Raw genomic sequence first — 23315 nt, 5'->3', positions numbered from 1 at the left:
ACGCTCCCACAGGGTTAGACGAGCTCATTACTCAGATCAGCGATGCCAAGAAGAAAGCTACAACGAAGCTTTCAGTCAAGTTTGATGCCCCAAAGCCGGATTCCCACCTTTTGAATCTGTGGAATCGTAGGCTTCGGGCTCTCAAGGCGTATCGCCGATCAGGCCGGACACCCCATCGGAGGCGTGCTCTCACTCGCATCAGTCAAGAAGTTGAGAAGTATACTCTGCAGCTCGCTCTCCAAGACTGGCAGCTGCTGTGCCACTCACTCAATGGAGCAGCTAACTTATCGAAGGCCTGGCACATATTTCGAGCTATCCTTGGACGCAAGAAGCCAATTTCCCCTGCCCAATGCATGGCCTTGAAATTGAATGTCTCCCCGGCGAAGTTAGCTATACAAGCAGGGAAGGTATTTTTTCCCCAACCTGAAAATGCAGATGTCTTGCCTGCGGACCCCGTATCAGGTACATCAAACGATTACGACGTTCCCTTCACGTTGGACGAACTGGAGGCAGCTCTGTATGACTCCAATCACAATAGCGCCCCAGGGCCGGATGGTATACGCTACTCAACACTTCTGAACCTTCCCAAGTCACATAAAGTTGCCCTCTTGAAAGAGATGAACAAGTACTGGGCCAACGGTGATCTTCCTCTTGCCTGGAAGAAGTCAGTGGTAATACCAATTCCAAAACCTGGCAAGCCAAGTCGAACATTACAAGACCTCAGGCCAATATCGCTGACGTCCAACCTTTGTAAGGTCATGGAACGTATGGCTCTAAGAAGACTTGAATGGTACTTAGACAAGTACAACGTCCTGTCTCCTATGCAAGTAGGATTTCGTCGAGGGCTCTGTGCCCAAGACATTCTCAGAAGGCTTTATAACGACGTTCTCGCATACCCTAGCAGCGCACAGCTCCGAGTGGTTGTTGGGGTAGACGTCAAAAAGGCGTTTGATTCCGTGCCCCACTCGACCATACTTCGCCGGCTACAGGAAGTGGGGATAGGCGGCAACCTCTACCGCTTCGTGAAAGCCTTTCTTGCAGAAAGAACTTTCTCGGTAATGGTTGGAGATACTCAGGGTGAATGGCAACATAACCAAACAGGTGTCCCCCAAGGCGCTGTCATATCACCGGCTCTTTTTAACATTGCTATGTCAGGTCTCCCGCCAATGCTGTCGTCGATACCCGGTCTTAATTTTGCCGTGTATGCGGACGATATAACGTTGTGGACTAATTCAGGGTCCCCTGCAGAGCAAGAACTAGCCCTACAAACAGGCCTTAATGCCGTCCATGAATACATCAAGAAGTGTGGAATGGAAACCTCTCCCGAAAAAACCGAGTATGTGGTTGTATTAAATGGTTCGCGGGTAAGAGCCGAGGCCGAACGCAAACTTATCTCTCTTCATTTAGGGCACTCAATTATCTGCCGGAAACAAACAATCCGTATACTCGGCATGCTTATTGACGAGGATGGAGGAGCCAAAAGCTGGCTTCACAACACGATGCATAGCTGTCATCAGGCATTACACCTTATGCGCCGCGTCTCTGCGCGTGGATGGGGAATCAAGGAGGTGGGGCTCCGTCAGATTACCCTGGCACTCATAACATCAAAAATCCTGTACGCATATTCGTACATGCGGCTTAACGCAACCCAACGCCTTCAGCTTGAGCGAATCAATCGCAAGGCGATGCGCCTGGTTACTGGTCTGCCGCAGTACTGCCCAGTAGAGAACCTACACGCATGCAGCAAAATCAATGCCCTACAGGATCTGGCAGAGCAGCAATCGCTAGCCCAGCGAGTCCGTCTCTCCACAACGGCGGCTGGCCGACAGATCCTGCGGGCATTAGGCTACAACGTTGACAACTTAGAGCCACTTTCGTCCGCTGCCCCGCCATGGGAACTGATCGACTTAGTAGATGGTATGCCATTACCAAAGAATATGAGTTCGGCTAATCCTCAAAGGCGCAAAGCTGCCGCCAAACGGCACGATAAGACATCATACAAGTTAGCCCAGGAAGGAGCCATCCAACTATACACGGACGCCGCTCAGTTTCAACATTGTGCCGCTATAGCTTGTCACGATTCTGTGTCAGATACCTCAGTAGTTCAACGGCTTTCCGAGGAACACACCGTCACCAATCTCGAACTCATGGCCATACGACTTGCCATTACTCGAATAGTAGAAAGACAAGATCCGGCTCCTTGCACCTACCATGTTTACACAGATTCACAAGCAGCGTACACCGCCTGCCGCGCAGGGGGAGCTGACTATGCCGTTCTCAACACTATTCGAACAGAAGCCCGTCGCCTGCGAGAGGAGGGCTACACTGTCATTATCAAATGGATTCCTGCACACGAAGGAATCACTGGAAACGAAAAGGCACACCAGGCAGCGCGCGCAGCAGCTCTTTCCGCACCTTTGCCTGGATCCACATTCGTTTCCGCTTCTTGGCCCCCTGATGACGTTGCGCACCCGTCATCGCCCCATATGGATAGGGCGGAGACATGGCATCGCGCACAACGCTATCGTCGCAGCATACTCCAGCACTTGGCCAACCCTGAGCAACTATATCGCCGTCCACATAGCGCATTAAGGAGAGTGGAGGCAGTGCTCCTTCGCCGAGCCCAGACCGGCCAGCTTCTATCACCAGCGAAGTTGCACCTCATAAACCCGCGCTCATACCCGACTCCTCAGTGCCCGACGTGCCCTGCCAGAGGCACGGCCGAACATCTCCTGTGGAGCTGCCCTACCTTTGACGCAGTACGGGAAAGAGCACTCAAGTCCCTGGGCGGGCTTCGACCTGGAACCCTGCAGGAATGGGTCGATCCGCCATCGCACATCGGGCCATCAGACGCACTCCGGCTCTGGCGAACTTTTCTTTCCTACTTCAAGGAAGATGAAGGGCCAGGCCATCACTTCGCGGAGCCGACCTCGGGACGACACTACCTCGAGGAAGAAGTGGACACCAGTCCCCAACCCGCACTCCGACCTTCACCCCCACCCCCATCCTCACCCCCACCCTTAACCACTCCCCCACCCCAACCTCCATGAAGCACCTTAGTTCTGCCGCAAGGTATCGGCCTACTAAATGCAGAAATAAAGACGTTAAAAAAAAAAAAAAGATCAAGGACGAAATAGTACAGGACTTTACAAGCACTGCCTCTGGAACATAGGCGTCTGGGCCGGGTCATCACTGCGCTGCTGCAACAAATATGAAAACTTCCAAGCCCTGACATTTATTTGGAGATTAATTTCCAAAGCAGTTTCTGGTCACTCAGTGAGCCCTTATTTAGTCAATATAAATGCATTCGTTTTTAAAAAGATCAACAGGCTGAGGCATGCAGCTGTTTGTCAAGCTGGACGACCTTGGGGAAAGAAAGAAAGAAACAAAGAGAGGGAGAAAGGAAGGAAGGACTGAAAGAAAGAAAGATAGACAGGCAGAAAAAAGAAATAAAAAAGAGAGAAAGAAGAAAGAAAGAAAAAGAAAAGAAAAAACAAAAGAAAGGAAGGAAGAAAGAAAGAGAGAAAGAAAGGAAGGGCTGCTGCGATCTTTTCGGATCCACCCGAAGTCAACGGTTAGGAAATGCCACAAACACCGAAGAGACCTCTAATCGGTGTTGAAACACATTGTTCAGAACAGCTGCCTACTGTTATGCGCGGAGAAAACAGCAACTTATGGAAAGAACACCGAAGGCGTATAGTGTATATTTTTTGTGAGTGTTATTTTATACAATGCATATATGCAATATGATATTTTATACAGAGAGTGAGATTTTATACAGTGCAAAAACGTAGCAAAAAGTTCCACGGGACACACAAGAATAACATTCAGCATGGCATCATTCTACTCCGAGGAAACGAACACGTTGCTCAAGCTCAAGAAATGCCGTATGCGACGTAGACAAATATCGGGCAAGTCACACAGCTGCATCCTCCCGTCACCTGTGCTACTACTCTCCATGAAGTCCTGCACAACGCCTGTGAGGCGCATGAACTCTGTGAAGTCTTGAAGTTGGAGCACGCGCCGGGAAATCAGTTGCTTTGCTTCAGCTTTCTCAACGAACGCCGTCGCCTGCAGCTCGTCTACCAAGGTAGGAGAGGCGGAGACCTTCTCGAATGCCTCCGCAGTGTACTTCACGCGGGAGCCGGTGACGAAGCGAGCAGCGCGCTTTGCCAAGGCTCGGTTCCTGCACAGGACGTCCTGGATGTGCAGACGCTCTCTCACCCTCACATTACCGCTATGGGCAAATATCAGGTACTGGAGAGAGTAGTTACTCACAAGCTCCGGCTTTGAGAGGTCCGTGATGAGCGCAGTGAAGGATTTGTCGTCGCTAGGTGACAACGAACAGGAACGCAGAGCTCGGCTTCGGTGGAAAAGGATGGCCAACGGTGCCAAGTCATAGCCACACCGATCGGGGAAGGAGACAGTAAGGCTTCTGATGCTCGGATTTCTGCACACGGCATCGCATATAGCGGGACCACACAGATTCCAGCCCTGGGTACAGCACTCCCGTTCCAGAGATAGCACCAGATCTTCGATGAAGGTCGCTCCCTGGATAAACTGAACGATGGGCAGTGAGGCTGGCTCTGCTTCACCGACAACGCGCAAAAGCGAGTACACTCGTAGCGTCAAGCTCGTGAGGTTGCGAGGCAAGGTCATTGTGTCCGCACCGGCTTGGAGCAGGCCGAACGGCCCGACGCAAGGGCTGCACCGACAGGGGCCTCTGCCCGGGTAGTCCACGGTGCACTGGCTGTTGACGACGACTCTGTCTTGTAGGCCGCATTCAGCGACGGTTCTGCAGATTTCCAATGTATGGCTGCCGAGGTCTTCAAGGATGACCTTCTTGAGAGACCTGTTGGCGGACACCGCTCGACAAAAATTCTGGCACTCTAACAGACTAAAGCCCCACATTGAAAATCTCAGTTCCGTGATGGACGTCTCGTTCTCGAGAAGAGCGGAGATCCAGGGCTTTACATGGTCGTCGTCACTCAAGTGGAGAATCCTGCACCGAAGGCACTCCCCCTCTGCAAATTCATTGTTGTTGGCCTCTTCTTCTTCCTCTTCTTCTCCATATTCTTCTTCTTCTTCACCTCTACAGACTACGTCGTCATCGTCATTCACGGTGCACGTGAGGCGGAAGTACCTGAGCGTCTTGTTGGTGTACAGAAGCTGTTTTATTGCAGTGGCGTACTCCAACCTGAGTGTGCTCACCTCTAGCTTAAGTCTAACCAGCACCTTGTGAGTAGCCAGGGCATCGCATATAGTCAAGACGTCCATGTCTGGACCATATTTAGCGTCTTTTATAAACACTGATCTCAGGGACGTATTCAGCCTCAGGTATGTTCCAAGAGCGACATGCGGGTTGCCTATGCCGTAGGATGCACTGCCACCGTTGAGAATCCTCGACGTGATTGACAGGTCAGTGATGCTCCTGTTCCGGAACAGCCCTTCCAAGAAGGTGCCGGTCGCCGCACCCTGCACACGGACCTCCAAAGCTATGAGCGTCTTCATGGTAGCAGTTTTCGCGAGCAGAGGCGCAAGATCGGCAAGCAAGTGCCCGTTTGTGTCCACAAACAGGTTGAGTGATTCCAGCCGTGTCAAGGAAAGTATAGCCGCTGCAAGGGCGCCGGAGATAACCACATTCGGTGCTATGAACTCCAACGATATCCTCTTCAGACCCAGCGCGTCGCGAATTGCAAGGCACACGAGTTTTTCATGGGCGGTGATGATTTCGTCGTTGATGGTGACCTCCGCAACGCACCGGTGCTTCGTCAGCAGATGGTACAAAAGTGTCGCGGCCTGCCGCTTCTCTTTCATTGTGGCCGGCTGGTCTTTGTATGTGCCGTCTTCCGCCGTAGCGAGGACGAGCTGGGAGGCAGCGTCCTCTTGTAGTTCCAGCCCGACGTCCCAGAAGAAGCTGTTCCAAGCTTTCAAGTTGCTTACGATGTGGCACAGACGATCTTCCCGGCCCGTGCATGGTCGACGATGGTAGACTCTTAGACCGACGTACCGGCTGCAGAATCCGTCCATCTCTTTCAGTGGCAATGATGGTGCCTTGGGCACCTCTGTGTCTTCGGGTACCGCCATGTTTTCGCGCACCTCCACGCCTGCTGGATCCTTGACACCTGACGGCACGTGGACTTCAGCGGGCACTTGCTCGCCTTCGGGCACTTTTTCTTCAGGGACCTCAGCCTCCTCGGGAACTTCTACGTTTTCGGGCGCACCCAGATTTTCTCGCTCCTCGACGCCTGCGCGCATCTCGACGGCGGCGGGCACCCTGACGGCATCCGGCACTTGCTCGTCTTCGGGAATCGCAGCCATCTCAGGAACCTGCACCTGCACAGGAACCTGAACCTCTTCGGACACCGCTACCGTGGGCAGCACAAGGTCCACCCCATGGTCACCTTTGATGGCAACACTTTCAGGTGCGGGCTTCAGCTTGGGCATCGCGGGCAATAGCCTGCAAACAAAGCATCGCGGGATGTATATGAAGTCGTTGGTGGAACGTAAATGGCGCAACAAGGTACCTACTGCTATCGCCCAGGCTATTAACAAGAGAGCGCACAGCATGATGAATGTAAAGCACGCATGATGCTTGCTTCAAGCAAAGCGTCCGTATCGCAGTTTGAGCGCGTCGCAAGTGAACTACCTCATTCACCTGACTATTCAAATGGGCATGACCCACAACGGCGACGTGGGAATGTAGGGTTGCTTGGAAAAACATGTTACAGTGACAATCCGAAACATATGACAACCTGAGGGTTTTCTTAATCCGCTTAGCGCCTCGTGCCTCTACTCTGAACACTAGCGCTTGCTTTGCGGTGCAGGCATTAAGTCTATAAAGTCACGTGCAAACCATTTAACTTACCATAGAAGGTACGAAAAGAGAAATTGAGAGGACACCTAACAGGGGTCTGAAATGCCTTTTTTTTTTGAAAGTCCATTAACTCGCTCAATTACTACATTCTCCCGTCATGAACACTCGAGCCAAATAATGCACCCTTACACGCAGCAGAGAGCACACAACTGCGCGTGAATGTTGGCGAGTCCTTCCCGGCCGCTTTTTCATCCTCGCGCCCTCATCCGTCCCAAGCAGTGGCGTAATTATGTTCAGGGATGGACACTGGTTAGATTCATTCAGGCATTACGCAGCTAGCGTGGCCGCTGCCATTAAGCAACGTCCCGCCGGAGGGTCAGGTGCATTGCTCGCCGGGGAACTCGCGCGCAAGGAGAGCCGACTTTTGAGAGGACAAGAAGTGACGAGAGGAAAGGAAAAGACGCGCGGACGCTGAAATTGAGATTTTGACTACAGATAACAGAGTCTACAAAAAAAAAAATAAAAAAATCCATGCTGGAGAATATTCGTGAAGCGGCGTCGTTATCATCCCAGGAGTGCAGCACCTTTTTCCACAGCATCTTTAAGCCCCGCCTTAAAGGTATGACGCGAGAGCTTTAATGGGTCCCCTCAGCGGCTAGGGTTCCTCCTCGCGTATCACTTCACTGACACGGACACTGTTTGTTCTTTCATCATCGTTCACAGCATCAGCCTGACAGCATCAGCATCAGCCTGATAGTTGTAACATTAAGGTGTAATGAGAGATGCAACGTTAAGAGACCGCAAGTGGGCCGAGTGAGTGAGGGAACAACAGCAGGTTACTGACATCCTAGTCGAAATCAAGAGGAATAAATTGGCTTGGACAGGGCATGTATTGCGAAGGCGAGATAACCGCTGGTCCTTAAGAGTACGGAGTGGATCCCAAGAGAAGGCAAGCGTAGTATGGGGCGGCAGAAAGTGAGGTAGGCGGATGAGATTAAGATGTTCGGGGGGACCTGGGGGGGGGGGGGGGTCTGGCAAAAGGACAGGGTTAATTGGGGACACATGAGAGAGGCCTTTGCCCTGCTGTGGGATACAGAAGTTTCGTGGCTGAAAAATAAGAGTCGGCTTTATATAACATCATCTCTTTAAAACAGCAGATTGAAAAATACGCGCTCTGGAACTGGTAAAACGACGCTATGGAGAAGGACGACCGCAAAGAACAGACACCGCCACTCCTTCAGAGAGCAATTCTATAGTTGTGTTGTCCTCGTGCCTTAGTTCAGTTTCGGATTGTTGATTTGCCTCCAATTAGCCTAGAGTAGCCTAGAGTATACACACTGTTCAAGCCGTGTGGCACGGTACTCCGTTTCATACATAGCAGGCAACGCTGCCAAAGCTAGCGCGACTGCTGGCGCAGGCTACGTCCGCGCGCAAAAAGTAGTTCGCCATAAAACCAAAGCGAACACAGGCATATTTCATTGTCACAAATCTTACGTGCCGCGACTGGCACCTCCTTGACTTCTTTTACCTCGTGCCACATTTTCGTGAAGCGACTCGTCGAGACTTCGAAAATAAAAAAGTACACGTTGCGGTATGATACGCGCTTGGCAGGGCGAACCACTCCTACTCAATCCGCGCCCAAAAAGTAGTTTCCACTCCGTGAAAACTATGGCCAGAAAACCTGCGCACTGGGCGCCTGACAGCTTCGACTGCGATTTTCAAATATACCAAATCGTTTTATACCGCTGTTTATTTTCGTCCAAACAGTGAGCGGAGTTTCGAAAAGAACGAATGATACGTGGCGGAGTAATATGGTTTCCCGGACGCAGTACTTGTGCAATCTCCGCTGCGTTGCGTGCTATCTATGAAACGGAGTATAGCCAAGACAGCAGCAGAACAAAGTGCAGTTAGCAGTGTGTACATGCATATACAGGGTGCGGCCCCTAAGACCCTTCACAATTAAAAAAAAAAGAGAATAGCGCTTTTTTCCGGAAGAGCATTGTCAGCGGATTAGTACATCAGAATACAACAAAGAAGTGGGAACTAGCAGGCTAGTTGACTAATGTTGCTTACGGTGGGCTACAGGCTTCTGAATAACTAAGCGTCTTCACAGTAATAGTTTAAAAGTTAACTATTCAATATTAGTTAACCAGCCTATTAGTTAGCATGTCTGATCTTGTTTATGATGTTCTGTTGTGCCTAAAAATGCACTCTTCTCACTCAAAAAGCCTATCTTTAGCAATTGTCCCTAGCTCGCTCAAATGCGTCTTCCAGTCATCACACAGCAACTATTGCTCCAATTCTATGACTTGCGTTCCTAATTCTGCAAAACACCATGTGCTATCGCAATGACAGATTGTTGTGGCCCATTGAATTGTTCCTTCCAAATGGGCACGCCTTTTAAAAAAATTCCTGTGATAGACAAATTTTTATTCTACGTGACATGCACTGGCACCTTGCTCTCTTTGAGAATGCACGTGATAAAGTCCTTGTAGTATAAAGCCGAAGTGCTCACGCTTTAACTTGCATCCCACTTTTCTGGACTGGATCGGAGATATCCAAGCCAGCTGTCAGCAGTTGGCCCATGCTAACTCTTACTAATCCTGCCGTTGTTTTTGGAATCTCAGGCAACCCTAAAAGTATTGTCATGGGGCCTTCCCTTTTTAATGTAGTAGCACTGATAGTGGCCATTACCCGCCTTTAGCCGTTGTGTGTTTGTATTAAGCCGGTTTTGTGGCAGGCTGCTCAACTGCCCCCTGCATAAGGTGGTAGCTCAATCAATTGTGAAAGGCTGCTCGGGAAGAGCAGCCTGAATGGCAACCCGACCAGAGTCCCACCAATGGCAGCAGCACCTGCCATAGAAGGACAGCGACGCATTACTTGACCGCTGCACCGCTGCGCCAGGAGGGCTAGGAAGACTCCCAGGGATCTATGAATGTAGAAGATGACCAATTCCACATAACATGTGGACATTAACCCATTATCGCTTCTCGAAGAACTGCCATCCGTGAACACTGGATCTGAACACCGGAATCGAAGTGAACACGGAAATGCTCGCGCACCTAATTAGTATTTCGCCTAACTACGCAAATCGACTGTCACTTCTTTGTTACATTCATTAATGACCTTTCTTTCAGTGTGCCATTTGACTAGACCTCATTGATTACTGTGGTCTGCAATCAATACCAGCGTCCCAACCTTCCGAAAACAACCATGTGCATGCTCGAGAATGGCCTTTTTGCTAATGTTAATAGGACTGTAGTAAGAGCCCTTACTGTGAGCATAACTACATTTTGTCTACTTATAAGGCCTTGCCAAAATAGGAATAACTGCATGCTTGTTAAGATACCGAGCCATTGATGCTGCCATCTAACATGGTCCGATCATATTAATCGTAGTGCAAGCTCCCATATTATAATTGGTAGACAAGGGTAGGGAATTGAGGCGCTCGTATCAATACATATATGAAGAACGCAGCAGTAGGTGAAGCCGAGAAGACCATATGGGAGTATTTTTGTTTTTTAAAAATTCCCACATGCTTTCCTTGACTTCAGTGACATTGGCTCCTTTTTTACACTCCCGCAGTCTAGGAGATTTACGCTTTCACATCCCTTGAGCATCACCAGCTTAGTTATTCGATTCCAAAACCCCCGCACAAACATTGCTGACCTATTCTAATGCCATGTGTGACTCAAAGCTTACTTTGCTGAAGCCCGGGGTTCAGTTCAAAACCAAGCTACTTATTCTTTCTTGAAGCTCCACTGTCCCTGCACTAAAGTGAAATTTTAAAATTACTTCAGTGCATGTAGAAGCTGCAGGTTTTGTACACTATACAACCGCATAAGCAAATTATCTGTTACAACTAACGGTTCCTCCCACAACAAAAGCACAAACACTGTTGCGTCTCGACTCACCCGACTGCATTTCGGCATCAGTTTTTGTTCTCACCACATAAGGCTGAATGTGATCTTGTACCTGCTTTTACACCCAGCTTTGTTGCTTACTGGCGTCCTGTTCTTCAAACTGGTCACTGTAGAAACACATGCAGTAAATGATGAGCCGCCTAGCTCCTACTTGGTACACCGTTTCAGGGCTTGCCCCTCCAGCACTGACAATTATGGCGGTTGAGATTAAATCAATATTAAAATAAATTGGCCTAATAAAATACTTATTCCTTTACTCACGACGGCGAACATATACAATCCTATATGTGTTACGTATCCGTTGAGAATTTTTCGGATAAGTTATTTCAAGCACTATCAAAGCAGATTTACACAACAGTTGCGTCTCGGTTAACTTCTACGTTATGCTCAGGCTATCTCTGCATGGCTTAATTCATGCACTGCATGGACAGCGTGTTTCACCTATGATTTCACACAATTTTCAAAAATAGGCTTTTTGAGTTAGAAGAGCGATTTTTGCGGCGTAGCAGTGTTAGCTTTGTAATGCATCAGATTACAGCAAAGACGTGCTGACTAGCAGGCTGATTAACTAATACTGAATAGTTAACTTCTCAACTATTACTGCTAAGATCCTTAATTACTAAGAGCCATGTAGCCCACCGCAAGTAATATCCACATCAGTTTTTAGAATTTCTAAAACGCGGTTACCATAAGCTCTATGGCCCAACAAAGTTGGGCTACATCGCGCCAAAATACATGCGCTTTCGAGAAGCTTGCAGGCAAAGCAACCTGTCCAGTGCACCTCGTCGAAATAGCCAAAGTATGTTGGGCAACAGCGCCGAGGGTAACTACATTTTGGAAATTCTAAAACCTGATACTATTATTACTTGCAGTACACGCTTCTCAATAATTAGCAAGCCCGACAGTGATAGTTAAAAAGTTAACTTTCAATATTAGTTCACCAGCCTGCTAGCTAGCACATAGTAGTAGTAGTAGTAATAGTATGTTTATTTGGCCATATTATGTACAATATGTCCTCGAGGTGAGGCTAAAGAAGGTAGACCAAGCATGCCTCCTGACAAGGCCTACACCCCGATTAACACATGGAAACGGCGGCCGAATAGACAAAAGGTAAAAAACAATGAGCAACATTATCACAATAGAAAATAATTAATAATAGACAATAATAAATATCAATTAACCATAAACCAAACATTTTATAATATGCACAAAAAAGGAAGAGAAACACACACTCAAAAAACGAAGTATACATAGTTAGCTGAAACTTAACATCTTAGCTGTATTCTGATGCATCACAACACTGACAATGCTATGCCGAAAAAATCGCTTTTCTGACTCAAAAAGCCTATTTTAAATAATTGTGTAAAGTCTTCGGTGAAACACGCTGTATAGCTGGACATTCACTACGAGCCCATATGTGTATTTCCTTTGTGCTTGTCTCCTGCCCTGGGTCAAGTGAAGCAACTCAGAGACTTCCATGATGTTACATGGTTAAAATGCTAGGTGCGTATGTTTAAACATGTGGCTTTTACACACTGAAGGTAGAGGGAGAGCTTCAAAGGCTTTTGGCTGACGTCTTTCGGTTTGTTCCACCTCAGCACAAGTCCTTGTACTTCAGACTCCTTTGTCACAACGGGTCTGCACCTGCATTATATGGTCTCCCAAAGATCCACAAGCTGAACGTTCCAATTCGGCCAATAGTGGATTTTACCCGCTCTCTCTTGTACCGGCTTTCAGGCTACTTGCACAAGGTTTTTTCGCCACTCGTCGGCAAGGGTCAGACTTCCATACGGAACTCTTTCGATTTTATTGAAAAGGTACGTGAGGTCACGATCGACAGCGACGAGGTCATGATGTCGTTTGACGTCATATCACTGTTCACGAGTGTTCCCGTGCATCTGGCTGTGGATGTGTGCCGATCAGTTCTTCAGAACGACGACGGACTGAGTGCCAGAACACCTATCGAGCTACCGGACCTGTTGAGGCTGCTGCAGTTCTGCCTCGAAAACACATACTTTGTCTTTCGGGGTACTGTCTACAAACAAGTTCACGGCACTGCCATGGGAGCGTCAATCTCGGTCACAACAGCAAACCTTACAATGGAAGCATTGGAAGGCCGAGCTCTGGCTTCGTTCCAGCCATGCCCGAAGGTCTATTTTCGTTACGTTGACGACTGCTTTTGCATAATCAAAAAGGATGCCTTGGCTGCTTTCACGAACCATTTGAACAGCATGGAAGATTCCATTCAGTTCACGGTCGAGGAGGAGATTTCTGGACGTCTTCCATTTCTGGATGTTATGATTGAGCGATGCAATGACCGAATGTCATTCAAGGTGCACAGAAAAGACACGCACACAGGCCGGTATCTTCATTTTAACTCGGTCCACCATACTTGCCACAAGCGCTGCGTCGTTTCTACCCTCGTCCGACGTGCGGAAAGAATATGCTCGGAGCCTCAGGATAAAGCCTCTGACCTATGCCAAGTACGCCACGAACTCAACGAATGTGGCTACCCAAACCACTTTGTGGATGCTGTTATACGCCAAACAGCCAGGCCACCTCAGCCCGCTCGCATTCCTTGCCGCGCACAAGCTGCCATCCCTTACGTGCCAGGCGTGAGTGAGTCATTGGCTGGAACTTTTCGCACATATGATGTGCATACAGCCCACGTTCCTGCGTGCAAGCTTCGTCATGAGGTGGTGGTCGTAAAAGACAAGATGAAGAAGGAAAGATTTCCCGGCGTAATTTATAAAATCCCCTGCTCAGACAGATTATTCCTACATAGGGGAAAGCGGAAACTTCGAGAGACGGCTGAAAGATCACAAGAATGACGTCAGAAACAAGAAGGTGGCTTCCAACGCACTTGCTGACCATGCCGAAAGCGCGAAGCACAGTATCGCTTGGGAAGAGGCCGCAGTTATCGGCCGTGAGAAAAACTGGACGTCACGCCAATATCTGGAGTCCTTGTTTATACAGACAACAGATCACACGCTGAATCGTAAAATCGGTAATCTGCCGCCCGCGTACGCTAGATGCCTGCGGCGATTAGTGCAGCGTACTTAAGCTTTATGTTGGAAATTTTTTCCTTCAGTGAACAAGGCTTCCGTGTGGAAGCCGAAACGTCTGTCATATTGACTACACCTTTTTGGTCGGTGCCTCTTTATTTTTAACATGTGGCATTTGTGTGCGTGTGTTATTTCGTCCTTATCCTAATCTTAAATGGCTAGCGAGATATGTTACAGGGCTAATATTTACAAAGTATATAAAACAGTGCCTCTTTCTCCTCTATAATGAGACCAAAATCGCACATACAGTACCGTCGTCCTGAACGGAGTCAGATTACAGCTGCACAGATTTTCTTGCATTGACAACAGTGGAATACATGGAGAATCACAAACCTGAACTCAATATTAAATTATTCATAGAGCTGCTGGTTTTCTTGCATTAGTAATGCGAGTCGTTTTCTTGTAACGTCCTAATGTGGTTTATCGTCTTGGTGCATAAACTTGCAAGAGCAGGCCGCAGAACAATGTTTGTCTGCTTAATTACATGCAGCCATTTTAGCACGGTTTAAATTCACATAGACACTTTGTATGAAACACAAAAGTAGGCATAGCCGAGACAAATATCTTCAAACATATTAGGTTCCGGGCAAAGTCACTTTAACTGAAGGTACGCCTAAAGGGAAATTTGGCAGTTTGAAAACAAAACTGGCAATTAAATAAGCTTTAATTTGCTGAAGATGTTGCTAGTAAACAATAGACAGCATGTTCCAAAATTTTATATAGAACAAGGTGTGTCGACAATGCTTTTACCTTTACCTGCTGCTTCGGGAACAAGAATCGCTGTTACGATCCCTATTTTTTTGTCTCGTCAAAAAAAAAAAAAAACCTTAAACATCACTGTAAGGCTATACGAGAAGGGACATATTCATGTATGCCCCACACACACTTAAATGCTGTTTTTTTATTTCACTGTACTTTGAGACATCATAGCTTTCATCCGGTAAACATATTTCTACAAATCCTTCTTGAGACAACCACTATACACAGCCAATGTAACCTGTTTCCGTGAATATAAGACTTATTCTTTCCCAGCCTCAACCAGGAGGCGTCGAGCTGCATGTCACTTTACCAACTTCCACCTCATGTTATGCTTATGCTGAAGGAGCCATGTATGACATTTTCTATATCGCAAAAACTTCCGCAAATACCGCATTTCCTGGCATAATTTGAGCAGTGAAAAAAAAAATAATCCAAGACCGTTGTGAGAACGGTTGCATAATACGCGGTTTTTAGCCGAAACTAACCGACTTGCGATCGAACGAGTTGTACAAAATCGCGGGGCGATGACTTTTTTAACTTCCTGGGATAGAAATAGCGCAAACGTATATAGTTTCTTATGGCGCTGTTTCAGATAAAGCTCGCCTGCGTTGTTGCAAAGTTTTGCTGTAACTTCGGTCACGGACGTCAGGGTTCGGCAGCGCCGAGATCCATGGCTAAGACAGCCGATCGCGGTTTTGCCTTCTACAAAAAATCTCGCAGCTAAACATATCTCGAGTGAGGCACGATCAATGTGGACATTTCTACCGCAAGTTATCTTCACGTTTTGCTGCGACACGTGTCTGTGACGCTGCACGGACGGCAGTGACGGGCGCAGCAATGGACAACTTGCAAAATTGCGGGAAAGCTGGCTTACAGGAAGATGTTTTCCAGCCAAAAACCCTCGATCACAGACACGTTTTCGCTTCCTGCCCTGCTGCCTGAAGGGGTTAGCGCGAGGGGAGATGTGTCAGCAGCCCTGCACTGTGTCCTTCGAAAAGGTGTGCGGGGCTGCCCCCGAATCTGCGTGAACCTGAAGCCCCGCCGGACATTCCCAGCTTTTGAGGTAGAGTGTAAAGGAAAGTTGTGCAAAGGTTACAATGATGCATTCCCTTGACGAGCACCTGTCTCGACCCGCTCCTGTCGTTCGCGCCTCGGCTCTATTGTGTCCTTTCAACAATTTCCCTCCCATACAGATAAAGGGACGTCTCTCCTCTCCCTTTTCGAGGAAGAATACGAGATTGCCGTCTGCGTACACAAAGCCGGTCCGCATGCGCCTCAAAAACGATCGTACTGTGAATTTAACCGTGTGTGCGTTCTGTTGCTGGGTTCAAGAAAGCAGCGCCATTCTTTAGCGTCCCGAAGCCATGCAATTGTGTAACCATGACCCGTCTTGTGCAGAATATCTTATCTCACTAAATCTAATCAGCACGACAACTGCAAGCTGTGAGCTTGCAATCTCAGGAATATAAGGAAACCGGGGCAGTGGAGCTGCAAAACTGATCGTATCCGAGACTGTTGGTGGAAGCGGTTTAAAAGTTGCCAGAATGGCCTACGAAATGGGGCCGTTGATAATTCAGAAATCAGAACATCCCAGTTAAAATAGCCGGGTCTTTCAACGCCTGTTGTCTCTTATTACTCGGAATAGTCAGGTCTTATTAACTTGACCGTTGCTAACAATTCGACGTGAATCATCGCGCAGGTGAGTCGGACCACGTGGACGGAGAAGACATGGCCGAGACCCTCCTCGCGCTCAGTGTTCCCTGGCCCTGCAACCAAAGCTATGCACGGAAGCGAAAGAGACCGGCCTTTGTTCTTTTGCCCTGTGACTGCGCCACGCAGCGAGGTCAGTAAACGAGGCTTGTGTCCGCCCGCGCCGAGAAACAAAGCATCTGTCGATGATACAATGCGCTTGACCGCCACTTCCTCCCCTGAAATCTGATCGTATACTTGCAACGGATGTCTCGCGCGGTCGCTCTCTCGCTGAGCGGTAAAGGAGGAGTATTATCTTTTATATAAACGCGCTGGCCTCGTCACCGTCGTCTTCGGGACAATATTCTGCTGTGGAATGACACTTGCGTCGCGGGGCTCCACTCTGACTGCGGACCAAAGGATAGTATTCTTTCCTTAGCCATAACATGCACGTGGTGTGCACACTCATAAATAAACACGCACTGAAGAGAAAAATGATATATGAGCTTCAACGTATTACTTATCGCTAGAAAATTACATGGCAGCATCTCTAGAATACACCCTTGCTTAAGGCGACAAAGAAAAAAAAACGCACAAGACAAGAAAACATAGTCTGCTACCAACAAACTGCATAGCATTCTTTATTAATCAAGTCTGAGAAACCGTGAAGCCAAGCGAAGCAGCACGCGTGGTCAAGCGCACCCAACAGTTAAAGGCAGTTACACTCACGACTTCATAGAGTGAAAACAATCCTAAGTTTTACACAGCGCTGTTAATGCTTTCGGCGTCATAGAGGCAGCATTTTGCTGTCTGCGGAGCAGTGAGAAAGGCCGCCGCCGCTGTGTCTAAAAAGATACTCGTCTCCCACTGCGGCCTGCACTAGTCATGCTACGCGCTGGAGCGAAAAACGTGGCCAAACACGAACATTATCTCTTTGTCCGGTACAAACCCATCGTTTCTACGTGAGAGACCCTGGACGCTATAGGAAAATCTTTAGAACCGCTCTGCGCAACAAATAACACTTTGGTAGGAAGTCATTCGCGCTCACCGTGCAGGTCTGGCAGGCAGGATGAAGTGTGACGCGCTGTGCCGAAGACGCCTTCCACAGTCGACGTGTCAGCGATGCTGCACGTCAATGCGGGTGTCACTGTCCACCGACTGACCGTCCCCGGAGAAGTGCTGAATGCGACTGGGCGCGGAAGCGCGTGTGAAGAGAGTCCTCCGAAGACCAAACCAAGGGGAAGGGGAGAAGGCTGTAGTGTGCGAGAAGGAAGCCCCACGTGCAACGTCATCCGGGTATCAGCATGACTTTGGCAAGGGCGGGAATGCCCGTCCAGGAAGCGAGTCATTTTTTTCCAGTTCTCGGAAACACAAGGAGGAGATAAAGGCATCGACATTACACGCTGCCTTCCTCTCTGCCAAGGTCCGGCTGGTGTCTACGCACCTACTCAAGCGTTGTCACCCTGCTAGGGTGACAATGCACGGCCGGCGTCCACCAATCCGCGTGCAGGCACGTGTCATTTTGGTTTTTCGGTTTGCCAACAGATGGCTCTGCTCTACGCGCATCTCGGCGGTACCCATGGATGAAGGAAACCATAGGAGAGGCCATGGGGAGAGTCCCTCGCTATCCGGGCCAACGTTTATATAAACGTTGATCCGGGCCGCGTGACAAAAAACGTGCAGGAAGTCACGTGGTTTTGCAAGGCCTACTGGGATTTCTTGGCCGACGGCGCCAATGTTACTAGAACCAGGTTAGTTTTCAAACTCCGTTGTGATGCGCGGAACTGCCACCGCACGTGCGAGTGAGTGGCGCTGCAGTCGTACCAGGCTCCAGGAATCCAGGCAAAACAAGTCGCCATTGCCGCCGTCCAAGCAGACCGAGTGTCGTGTGTGTTCGGTGCAAGTGTGATGATTTGTGGGCTGTGCTGTTGAGAGGAACCATGCCGGCGTGCAGTGTGCCCGGCTGCACGAGTGGCTATCGAAAAGACAAGAACAATTCAGGCCGGCATTACTTTTCACCTCCGAGCGACGAAAGACTTCTGGCTGCGTGGAATAGAGCCATTCCACGTGCGGACAAGGACCTCTCAGCAAAGTCGAGTGTGTGCGACCGGCATTTTCACGAGCAAGACGTGCTGAAAACGTTCACACACGTAATTGAGGGCAAAACCGTGGAAATTCTGCGAGGGAAGTGGAGCCTCACGAAAAATGCCGTACCAAGAACTTTTCCCTATCTCCCGTCATATTTATCTAAGCCGCCTGAAAAAAGGCGCATTGAAAGGCGGGAAAAACTTGCCCCTATGCATGAAGAGCACTACGTCGAATGCACGGAAGGACAAGAATTTCCAGGTGGATATGAGCATTTTTTTTTACAGAATCTTCGGGCGTTAAACCACCTGCTAATGATGAACTGAAACATGTGCAGTTGCCCCCCTGCTGGCGCGTGATAGTGCTCTACAGCGGTGACAATGACCAGGCTGCATTTCTCTCTTTGAGGCTGTCTGACAAAACTTTGACAATTGAAAAATGTGTAGCCGTAGGCTGTGACAGGCTGGCGACAGCAAGCGCTTACGGTCGTAGAGCGACTGCTTTCCTGAATGTGCCCGTCCCCACGCCGGATGGCCTGTCAGATTTCTTGAAAAAAGTTGACAAGCTTCATACTTGCCAAGAGAGTCAACACCATTCTCTCCACTGGAATTCAAAAAAGTGCAAAGTGCACTTTCACCACAAGAGGTTTGTATCTCCTGCAGGGTTCACAAAAAGAAACTGCTCAGAGAAGGAATCCGAAAAAAAAATTGTAGCTGCCCGAAGGAATAACAAAGTAAAGAATCTGCAGAAAAAGCTTGAGAGCTGCAGCCAGGAAAACTTCAAGTGCCGTGAAGGCATGCACACTGTACAAGCTTGCAAGGGTGCAAGAGCGGGCTAGTTGGTAGTTCATCTTGAGGAAAAACACAGCGCACTCCTAAGACACGGACTTGCCTTTCTTTGTCCGTGTCTTAGGAGTGCGCTGTGTTTTTCCTCAACACTGTACAAGGCTTTGCATAATAAAAGGATGAATTTTCAAAAGCTTATGCTGTCGGGGTCTGGACCACATGTTATGCATGATTTCTTTTATGACAAATGCGTATTATGTGCAACCATCGGCTGTGGTCCTATATCGCTTGAGCGCACAAAAAAAAAGGCGGGGGGGGGGGGGGGGGGGGAAGCTGCGAGCCGCTGAACCCCTCATCGTTACTTTCTCCTGGCTTTTATCATTTCTATACGTCTGATATACTATCTACATCGGCCCATCTAGCAGAAAATACCTTGCAGATTTATCACTAAAAACTTTGCTATTAACATTTCTAGAAACTTCGCTGGAGGCTTCAAAATTGTTGAGCTTGTTTAATTATTGGAGGCTGGGCACGCGTATCACACGCGCGTGCTTTGCATGCCGCTTTCTCGAAATGCGGCCAGCAGCGAAGCCGACCCTGAAGCCCAACTTGAATCACATTAAAGGTACTCAAAGCTCTACATAATGCGCAACCCACTGCTGTCGCGCTGCTAGACCCGAGATCGCGGGTGGGCTTCGCTGCTGGCCGCATTTCGAGAAAGCGGCACGTAAAGCACGCGCGTGTGATACGCGTGCCCAGCACAACATATTCGCGGAATTACTCAGGGAGATAAGCATTGGGTGTCGCTCGATTCTCTCTTCACCTGCGTAGTTAATTTTTTCGCCGAAAATGTCTAGTTTCATAGCATCTATTCTATGAAACAGAGCGGAAAATAAGGCTCACGCGCAGCGTGACACCGAGCACCGGACGCGTAATTCGGAGGTCGTGGGTTCGGATCCCACCGGCGGCATGTGGTTGTTTTTTCTTCTGCTTTTCTAATCAATTAGCTTTAAGCGATGACATATTCAGTAATATTCTAAATTGATCAACACCACAAAATAAAGAAATAAATTAAAAAAAAATCCCCTGTGCCCAATTGGTTTCTGTGGCTGTTGGCTTCTGTCATATTTACAACGAGCCCCTCCATCCCCTTCCTTGTTTGCGGGTATCAGCATGACTTTGGCAAGGGCGGGCATGCCCGCCCTGGTAGCGAGTCCTGGTTTTTTCCAGTTCTCGGAAAAACAAGGAGGAGATAAAGGCATCGACATCGCACGCTGCCTTCCTCTATGCCAAGGTCCGGCTGGTGTCTACGCGCCTACTCAAGCGTTGTCACGGATATAGGCTGTAGATCGTACATTATGACGTACCGCCATTGCCAAAAGTAACCGAGGAGCAGTGCTGCCAACCTCCAACGCTGCTTCTCCCCAATTTGCAATAAAAAAATTCCCTAGATACGAAAAATAGCGTTCTATTGTGGGCTCGGTGGCTGTGCCACGATGCAGTCGCTTAACCAGTTCTACCTCGTCATGCAGGTGATCGCTCCCCTCTGGATTACCATGCTTTTCCCCGCCCCTCTGGCTGCCTGTCCACCGGACATCTCGCCGGAATGGACGCCCGCTCTCAACCGAACCGATCTGCGCCATTCTTGAGCCATCACCGCTTCGCTCGATCGTGCGCTGACCTCACCAGTGCACTGCACCCTCGACAGACAGTTGGAAACACCATCGCCATCGACATCTTCTTCCGCTCCAGCTTTTAAGCAGCTTCGGCCACCAACGTCGCTCTGTGGGCTCGGTGGCTGGGCCACGATGCAGTCGCTTAACGCGTTCTGCCTCGCCATGCAGGTTAGTAAGCCATGTTGTCTTTACGCTAAGAAATCTAGCAATTACTTTTTGATACAGCTGCCGAGCCCGCAGTGCTGCCTTGCCATTGTCAATGAGTGTTCTGATGTCATTATTTCCTTGCTTTTGTTGTCCGGTGACATAGAGACTAACCCCGGCCCTGCCTCACTCGAAACTGTAGTTACGGAACTTAAAAAATTGTCCGCCGGTCAGTCGACATTAATCGCGGAAGTTACAGACCTCAAAAACCAGTTACTAACAACAAAAAACCTTATTTCTGATCTTAGCAGGCGCATCAGCGCGCTTGAAGGTCATTACCAAACCATACAGTCACTACGCACAGAGATAGAAGGCCTAAGCACTCACACCACCCAGGCAACTCGCCAGCTCTATGATCTCGAGGATAATATAGACGAAGCAGAAAACCGATCACGAAGAAACAACCTCATATTCTACAACATTCCAGACCCTGACCCATCTGAAACGTGGGCCGACTCTGAAAAGCTACTAATTCGCCATTGCTCCGAATTTTTGGACATCACCCTCGACCCCAAAACAATAGACCGCACTCACCGTCTTGGGCGCCACGAACCTGATCGCTGCCGTCCGTTAATTGCCAAATTCGCACTTTTCAAAACGAAGGACGAAATTCTAGCTAATGGCCGCAAATTCAAGGACACTGACTACTCCGTCGGTGAAGATTTTTCACGCCGCGTTCGCAATGTGCGCAAATACCTAGTTACTTTTGCCAAAAGCAAGACTAACCGTTTTTCTTTGCGATACAAAACCCTGTTCATCGGTTCCCGACGATATATCTTCGACGAACCATCGCAATCTGTAAAAGAGATACCATAGCGGTTGCTGCGCCGCCAGCTCCCAGCCGCTCATGTGCCTGTCACCCCCCAGCTTAATCTTTCCTTTTCGGCGATTTTCCCAAACATACGTAGTTTACTTCCGAAATGCGAAATCATCTACAATCTTGTGTGTTCATCTGCTAGTAACTTGCTGATACTTACCGAAACATGGCTCACTAATGGCGTCACCGATGCTGAAATTCTTGCTGACTTACCGAATTTTAACCTTTTTCGCAAAGATCGCACATCCGCTCGAGGAGGAGGCGTCTTCATCGCAGTTAACAATCAGTTCTCGTGTGCAGTTATTAATATTCCATCAGACCTTGAGATAGCATGGATACTTTGTCGCGCTGCGCCCCAAACCGTACTACTGGGTGTTTGTTATAGAGCGCCAAATACCAACTCCGATTTTTCTCGAATTCTTAACGACGTGATCAGCCAATTAACGAGGAAATACCCAAAAGCGCATATCATTCTTTTTGGAGACTTCAATTTTCCAGAAATCAACTGGCAGACACAGACAGCAGTCGGCAACAGGGAAGCGAATGATTTTATCGAGGTCTGCCTAAACTTCAACTTAACCCAAGTGGTATCTGAACCGACCCGCGTTGCAAACATCCTAGATCTAATCCTGACTACCCACCCGGATGCCCTCTCATCTATCACTTATCTACGCGAAATCAGCGACCATAAAGTAATCCGCGCCACATTTGAGTTCCACTCATCACGACGCCAGAATCAAAACAAAACTAGTTCGCCTCTACGACAAAGGAAACTATGAAGCCTTTAGTCTTGAATTAAACCAATGTCGCACAACATTTGAAGCATCTTTTCATGATCATTCAGTAAATGATAATTGGTCCCGTTTTAAGAACAAGGTTAGCGAACTAACCGATAGATACATTCCCAAAATAAGCTTCCACTCGGACCGCCAGAAACCATGGTATGCCAAAACGATAAAAAGGCTCGACAATAAAAAGAAACGCCTTTTCCGTGCGGCGAAATTAAAGCAATACGACGAGTGCGTGTGGGAAAAATACTATGCAGCCGAGCACACGTACCTATCAGCAATTCGCAACGCAAAATACTCTTTCCTTCACAACGACCTCCCCAAATTGTTGACTTCCAATCCCAGAAAGTTTTGGCAGGTAATAAGTGAGCACCCGGCACATACCATCGCTCTAACTAAAGAGTCTGGAGAAGAAGCTCATGACAATGAGTGCGCTGCCATTTTTAATAACGCCTTTTCATCTGTGTTCACTAATGAAATTCACCCACCAACTGCAGCTTTCGCCGTCAATATAGAGTCCAGCATGCCTCCCATCGCGTTTTCTGAAGCCGGCATTTCCTCGCTCATTGAACACCTTAAAACTTCATCATAGGCCGGCGTCGACGAAATTAACTTTAAAATACTCCGCAACACTAAGAATGTCTCTGCAATGTACTTATTGTTATTGTTTTCACAGTCGCTTTCTACAGGTTCCATTCCGGATGACT

At 48.5% G+C, this 23315-nt stretch overlaps 2 protein-coding genes across 2 annotated transcripts; one reads left to right on the top strand and one right to left on the bottom strand.

Annotated features, from left to right (window-relative positions):
• Positions 1-3843: 3843 nt before the first annotated feature.
• LOC149367855 (uncharacterized) lies at positions 3844-17453 on the bottom strand. Its single transcript, XM_089567426.1, has 2 exons — positions 17302-17453; positions 3844-6460 (listed from the first exon to the last, which is right to left on the bottom strand). Exon 2 carries the CDS (start codon positions 6445-6447, stop codon positions 3844-3846), a length of 2604 nt encoding a protein of 867 aa, XP_089423552.1. The 5' UTR covers positions 6448-6460; positions 17302-17453.
• Positions 17454-20916: 3463 nt separating this feature from the next.
• On the top strand, positions 20917-21829 carry LOC149367854 (uncharacterized). The gene has a single exon (XM_089567425.1). It carries the CDS (start codon positions 20932-20934, stop codon positions 21817-21819), a length of 888 nt encoding a protein of 295 aa, XP_089423551.1. The 5' UTR covers positions 20917-20931; the 3' UTR covers positions 21820-21829.
• The last annotated feature ends 1486 nt before the right edge of the window (positions 21830-23315 follow it).

This window comes from Amblyomma mixtum, chromosome 1, assembly GCF_055824585.1.
Source record: "Amblyomma mixtum isolate Tamu chromosome 1, ASM5582458v1, whole genome shotgun sequence".
Lineage (NCBI taxonomy): Eukaryota > Metazoa > Arthropoda > Arachnida > Ixodida > Ixodidae > Amblyomma > Amblyomma mixtum.
Note: the sequence above shows the minus strand (reverse complement) of the source record. Positions and strands in the feature narration are given on the sequence as shown.

Excerpts from the sequence above, each read along its gene's own strand:
- LOC149367855 (XM_089567426.1), bottom strand. The coding sequence starts at position 6,447 with ATGCCCAAGCTGAAGCCCGCACCTGAAAGTGTTGCCATCAAAGGTGAC.
- LOC149367854 (XM_089567425.1), top strand. The coding sequence starts at position 20,932 with ATGCAGTCGCTTAACGCGTTCTGCCTCGCCATGCAGGTTAGTAAGCCA.